The sequence below is a fragment of the Hemisphaericaspora subhashii genome (assembly GCF_019202705.1).
Source record: "Hemisphaericaspora subhashii strain CBS 10753 chromosome Unknown scaffold227, whole genome shotgun sequence".
NCBI lineage: Eukaryota > Fungi > Ascomycota > Pichiomycetes > Serinales > Debaryomycetaceae > Hemisphaericaspora > Hemisphaericaspora subhashii.
In genome coordinates this window covers 281-7222 of record NW_026057493.1, presented here as the reverse complement: position 1 = coordinate 7222, position 6942 = coordinate 281, and the positions used below count along the sequence as shown (strand labels likewise).

At 33.8% G+C, this 6942-nt stretch overlaps 3 protein-coding genes across 3 annotated transcripts; 2 read left to right on the top strand and 1 right to left on the bottom strand. All coding sequences in view use genetic code 12, as the record gives it.

Annotated features, from left to right (window-relative positions):
- Positions 1–239: 239 nt before the first annotated feature.
- Positions 240–2540, bottom strand: RIM13 (Rim13p; the record flags this gene model as incomplete). Its single annotated transcript, XM_049410302.1, has 1 exon — positions 240–2540. The coding sequence occupies one exon, from the start codon at positions 2538–2540 to the stop codon at positions 240–242; it is 2301 nt and encodes a 766-aa protein (XP_049260567.1).
- Positions 2541–2646: 106 nt separating this feature from the next.
- J8A68_006160 (putative glycosylphosphatidylinositol-alpha 1,2 mannosyltransferase) lies at positions 2647–4200 on the top strand (the record flags this gene model as incomplete). Its single annotated transcript, XM_049410301.1, has 1 exon — positions 2647–4200. One exon carries the CDS (start codon positions 2647–2649, stop codon positions 4198–4200), a length of 1554 nt encoding a protein of 517 aa, XP_049260566.1.
- Positions 4201–5610: 1410 nt separating this feature from the next.
- J8A68_006159 (zinc-dependent alcohol dehydrogenase) lies at positions 5611–6657 on the top strand (the record flags this gene model as incomplete). The annotated part of the gene is made up of 1 exon (XM_049410299.1): positions 5611–6657. One exon carries the CDS (start codon positions 5611–5613, stop codon positions 6655–6657), a length of 1047 nt encoding a protein of 348 aa, XP_049260565.1.
- Positions 6658–6942: the final 285 nt, after the last annotated feature.

Genomic DNA, 6942 nt, shown 5'->3' with positions numbered 1-6942 from the left:
AATTGAAAGCTGATATTTACAGGTATGTTATTGATTATAGTAATTCGAATTATGATTTTTGCTTCTATATACATTATTGTAGTGAATATGACTTTAATGAAAACCTGCATATCCAACTCTATGACAATTATATCCACCTCGCAATCTTCTATAATGTCCAAACATACATATTTACATTATTAGCGAAGCTGGACCCAGGCATTCTCGTTTTATATTTTCCATAGATTATACATACAAGTCTACTTTAATTCTATTCTATAATTGCTTCCCACTTCAATAACACATCTCCCAAGACCAATTTCAAATCTTTCAATCAAGAGAATATAAGTGCCAACTCTTTCAATTTCAGCTTCTATAAATACTCCGTACAATGAATCATCAAATTTTTCATTAATTTGTATTGGCATTGATGTATTTGCATCAAATATTGATGCTCTAATTGCTGGTCTATAATTTGTTAGAATTTCGTAATCTTTGTCGCTATTGTTGAAATGATTGATATGAAACAGTAGTCGGGTTCTATAGGTTGTGAGTTCAAAGTAGAGTTTATAACGATTTGTATTTTCCCAATTGAATTCCTTCTTTCTGATAAATAATCCGATATTTTGAGGTATTTTCTCGATTGTAAGTTGTGATGAAGAATTCAAAAGTAATACAAATTTACCCTTTGATCTATCATACCCCGATACAACTAACTTATAACAACCAGGCATTAAATTATAATTATTCAATTGAAATCTGGAATTGTAATTTTCATTATTGAGTAATTTCGATTTATCAAAACTATGAATCTTCTTTCCTATTCTTGACTTTTCACTATGAAATAAATGAAAATTAACTTGCATCTCTTGTTCACCATATAAAACTGCAATTAATTTACTAGGTTCTTTTACTATCAAATCATATTGTGGGTTATTGATATACGTTGACATTGACCAATTTCCTCCGTTAGATCCCTCGGCCCATTCACCTTCAATTGCTGGTAATGTGTAGTTGTATAAATATTTCAGTTTCGAAAAGGTGAAATCCGATGAAATGTTATTAAACATTGTCAATGTGAAATTACAATTCTTATTGGAAGATACAACAGCAGTATAACTACCACGCGGCTGCGTTTTCACTTTAATTAGATGTAATCTGTTGTTTGTTTCTTCGGATAAATTTATATTTCTAAATTGGGTTGGTGTCAATACTTTTGATGACGTCTCAAATATGCCGACATTTATCCATCCTTGAGGCTGTTGCTCTGAAGATTCTAAATGTCTTTCAAGAAGTAACCAGACTTCTTGTTCTTTTATAGTGTTATTCTTTAAGGTGAATTGTGGATGAGTAAATATACAATCGTCTTTCACACGATAAATAAAACTTTGTCTATATGAATATTTGAACAAATTGGATGGTTTCCAATTAACATAAAGATATCTAAAGCAAGTCAAATCATTAATGGAAATAAATCGATCTATTAAGGAATTGCTAATCCAAGGATTCTTTAATGTTAAATTATTACCAGCCATATTATATCTATCAATAACATAATCATGTTCAGAAATTAGCTTTAAATGCGTACTTAATTTCTTACTAATCTTCCCCGTTCCTATCCCTAATATAATCTCTCCGTCCTGTTTATACTTCCAAAGCCATCTGAATTCATTCGGTAATTTCCCATTTTGTAATTTTATTATTTCCGGAATCCAGCCGGTTAACATATATGTATCATTCGCCATATTGGATCCGTTAAAAACATATCCATCACCCATTACTTTCAAATATGCCTTCTCAATCAATGCTGGCCAATATAATTGAGGATCAGTAAATGATTTAATAAATACATTTCGATCTTCATTGCTTCCAATAAGAAATGGTAATCGATTATCAATAGTCACGATTCTCGGTAGTCCATTAAAATGAAGTATCACTTTATATTTTGAATTGGATGTATGTGGACTTATCATGTTTATAAGCAGAAATTGAGAGGATGAATCAACAATTGCTAATATTGAAGAAACGAATGAACAATTTGACAACATATCTTGATATAATGAGGTCAAGTCCTCATATTGATTGCTCCAATCATCTATATCGACCGGTCTAAACTCTGCTTCATATGGAAGTTTCCCAATTGACTTATTTTGGTCTTGATACGGAGTGGGAAGATCTAGATCCATGAAATTTGTATGGTGCGATGTCCAGTCAGGGGAAAATTCAATTACTGGTGGGAAGATTTCAGCCTTTGAAAATCGAGAACACATCCAATCAAGCTTTTCTGTTATTGAAAGGGGTTTAGATAGATTGTTGTAATGATTCAATGCATATTGAGATAGCAATTTTAGACGTTCTGGTGGAATTTGTGTGGTAGTGTGGGTCGGAGTTTTGGTGGTACCAGGTGGTGGTCTTGGTGATACCTTGGAGGTTACCCCTTTTGAAAAACTATTTAAACATTTGATTCCGTCGAGACATTCTCTTTTTGCTTTTGTTTGATCATCTATTGCTTGATAGAAATGACTTAATTCTAAATGATATAGAAAATCGTCAATTGACATTTAATGGCTTTTGATTCTCGTATTATTGGAAAAAGAGAAAAGAATTTAAAATCAAAATTTTTTTTTTATCACAACGAATTGGGTTCCCAGTTCAACATCGTCAAGAATGTTAAGGAATAGAAAATTAACAAAGAAGGAAGAGAATGACGACAGTACCAAAGCAGATAACGTGATTCAGAGGAAGACGAAGAAGTTTAGTTCATACAAATTAATTGTATTTATATTTATAATCCGTCTTATAAATTCATTTACAATTCAAACATATTTTCAAGCAGATGAATATTATCAAGCACTAGAACCAGCTCATAATTTCATATATGGCTACGGATATATGACATGGGAATGGAAACAACAGCTCCGTTCTTCAATCCATCCATTAATCTACGCATTGGGCTATAAACTAGCAGGAGAGAATGGTTTCTTGATTCATTCAATACCAAAAATTATCAATGCAATAATTGCAACATCAATAGAATACAATCTATATAAGTTTGTTGAGGTTTATGATTCAGACTATGGATTGACGACATTGATACTATCTTTATTGAATCCTTTCAATTGGTATGTGATTACAAGATCATTCTCCAATAATTTAGAAACAATGCTCACTGTTATTGCTCTTAGATTTTGGCCCTGGGATTACAAACTCAAAACAAGTAGTCGTTGGTTTATCAGTTTGGGAGTTGGGTTGACTAGTTGTATTATTCGTCCTACGAATATTTTAATTTGGTTACCATTGGGTATATGGTTACTTTTGAAAGCTGATCGTATTACTTTCAAATGGGTATTGGTATCGATAAGTGAAGTTGTGTTAATATTATGTATCAACACATATCTAGACTATTACTTTTATCAAAAGTTGACATTCCCATTGTACAACTTCCTTGAATTCAACGTGTTTAAGAACTTGTCAATCTTTTACGGTTCTGCTCCATGGCATTTTTACATTGGTCAAGCTATACCATTAATGATGATGTTGTACCTACCGCTTATGGTATTTGGAATCAGACTCAATGTGTTGACAGTTACTAGCTTTATCTACGTGGTTGGATTTTCATTAATTGAGCATAAAGAATTTCGATTTATATATCCACTTCAACCAATCATGTTGTATTTTTCTGCCATTGGATACCGGAAATTAAAGCCAAGACGTTCAATAATAGCAATTGCAATAGTACTCAATATTTGTATAGGTTTATTTTTCACATTGGTTAATGAACGTGGAGTAATTGATGTGATCCAATACTTACAGAAACAACTACAACAATCCCCAACTGAAAAATCAATTGGATTCATTACACCTTGTCATTCAACACCATGGCAAAGTCAATTCCATGATGCAAAATTAGACGCATGGTTTTTAACCTGTGAACCACCTTTGCATTTGGATAAACCATCATCGGAAGAGATTAGTAGTTATCGAGATGAATCGGATCAATTTTATGATTCACCTTTAGAATTTTTGCAATTACATTTAGGTAATGATTTACCATATCCTGAGTATTTGATAATATTTCAACCACTTGAGCAATTAATAGATGAAAATTTAGGAGATGAGTATTATCAATGTCAAAGATTCTTTAACAGCTACTTCCATTGGGATAGTAGACGATCTGGAGATATTATAGTTTATTGTAGGGACCACCGGGCCCATGGTTAGTTTTTGTTTACAGTTGCAACTGTTTTGGATGAAATAAAAAATATTTTTTTTTAGCCACTTTTCATCAGGTGACGGGTGTTACCGTTTTAGGCCGACCCCCCTCCTTTTGCCAATATTCTAAGCGAATTTGAGGTAGCTGGCTTTTTTAAGAGAGAAACCAAAAATTTTCTTGTTGTAGCCGGTTGTTAGATGTCCGATAAGTCACTTGATACAGTGAAACATACCTGAAAAAGCTTTGCCATGAAATATAACGAATATAGAAAAGATTTTCCTTTCAAAAAGTGTTTGGTATTACTTGCGGTAAGGGGGTGAAAAGAATTCCCTCCATTGTGCATGAACTTGCTTCTGTAACATAAAAATTGGCAAGGTTCCAAATCCGAATTTGCTCAATTGAATTTAACAATTATAGAGTATCTACAAAATTTCAAGAAAATGCATCTAAAACAAAGAAGACAATAATAAGTGTATGTTTAACAATGAAAGTTATGGTAAGACGTAGAAAAAAAAAACATCTGATTTAAAAAATCACCAGTGCGAGTTTTTTTGCATTTTTTTTTTTTGGTAGGGTGGTGGTGGTGGTGAGTGAGTGGGAGGCACGGTTCATATCATTTCTCACCACCAGATGACGATGTGATTCAAATAATAATACTATTTTGATAATTTACGAGGACAATTGACCTATATCCTTTACATTTAGGAATAAGTTTAGTAGGGTATGTACATTTAATCCATATGTTCTTAGGGGGTTTTTTTTGGCCACCCGTGGGGAAAAATAGAAACAGCCAGTAGAAAAAGTCCAAACGTTTTTCTTAACGATTGCTGGTTATATGTGGGCTTTGGTGGTACATTAACTTTTAGATTATACTTTGTAGCCTAATGGATAAATCATGCAATTGATCTGCCGGTGCTACGTAATCCATTGGGTATTTGAGAGAAAACGTGTAATAAGGAGATGCGTCGCTGATGGATTAACTTTGTGTCATTAAATTTCATAATTCGATCGAATTGTTTTCTTAATGACATTTATCCGAATTTAGTGGAAAGAGAGAAGAAAAAAAATTAAACACAAAAAAATAAATTTCTTAAATTTCCAATCATCGCAATTTCGTACTCCGAATTTAATTATCCCACTTTTTTCATCCCTTGGAAATTTCACGTCTTCCAACAATTATTTTATAATTATTATTTATGAATTAAAACATAAATCTGTAACATCATTGTCTGACTACTCAATTGTTGTCTCCACTTAATCAATTCCTCGAAAATTCACTATATAAAGCCATGGGTTTCTCCCCTATTCCTTGATTTTTAGATTTTTCATAATTTCTTTTCCTTTTCCTTTCTTCTTCTCCTTCATCATCAGTGCTTTTATTATAAACACTATAGATTCAATTATACAATTAAACAATAATGTCCATTCCAAAAACTCAAAAAGCTGTTGTTTTTGAAACCAACGGTGGTCCATTAGAATACAGAGACATCCCAGTCCCAGTTCCAAAGGCTAACGAAATCTTAATTAACATCAAGTACTCCGGTGTTTGTCACACTGATTTACACGCCTGGAAGGGTGATTGGCCATTACCAACCAAGTTACCATTAGTTGGTGGTCACGAAGGTGCTGGTGTTGTCGTTGCCATGGGTGAAAACGTCAAGGGTTGGAAGATTGGTGATTACGCTGGTATTAAATGGTTAAATGGTTCTTGTATGTCTTGTGAATTCTGTCAACAAACTGATGAACCAAACTGTCCAGAAGCTGATTTATCTGGTTATACCCATGATGGTTCTTTCCAACAATATGCTACTGCCGATGCCGTTCAAGCTGCTAGAATCCCAGCTGGTACCGATTTAGCTCATGTTGCTCCAATCTTGTGTGCCGGTGTTACCGTCTACAAGGCCTTAAAGACTGCCGACCGTAAAGCCGGTGACTGGATCTGTATCTCCGGTGCTGGTGGTGGTTTAGGTTCTTTAGCCATCCAATACGCCAGAGCTATGGGTTTCAGAGTTGCTGCTATTGATGGTGGTGAAGAAAAGGGTGAATTCTGTAAATCTTTAGGTGCTGAAGCTTATATTGATTTCACCAAGGAAAAGGATCTTGTTGCTGCTGTCCAAAAGGCTACCGATGGTGGTCCACATGCTGCTATTAACGTTTCTGTTTCTGAAAAGGCTATTGCTCAATCTTGTGAATACACCCGTTCTACCGGTAGTGTTGTCTTGGTTGGTTTACCAGCTGGTGCCAAGGTTGTTACCCCAGTCTTTGACTCTGTTGTTAAGAGTTTAAGTATTAAGGGTTCTTATGTCGGTAACAGAGCTGACACCCAACGCGCTATTGACATGTACACTCGTGGTTTAATCAAGTGTCCAATCCAAATTGTCGGTTTGTCTGAATTACCAGAAGTCTATAAATTAATGGAAGAAGGTAAGATTTTGGGTAGATATGTCGTTGACTCCTCCAAGTAAACAATTTCGAATTCTTTTTCGTCTTTGTGAACAATTTGCAATTGTTTCTTTGAATGATTATATATGAGTTTAGATTTTAATGAATAGTAGTATTTCTTTTTCGAATATTCAAGAATGTAGTATAGCATCTTTTGTTTGTGTCGAATATCTTTCTGATTATCACTTTTAGTTCATAAGACTAGTTGTGTAATATCTGAACAAGAGCGCGAGTGTGATATGCGTTAGATGAACCAAACCTACTTGCATTGAAATCATATTGCAACATTTTTAGCCTACCAAACTGTT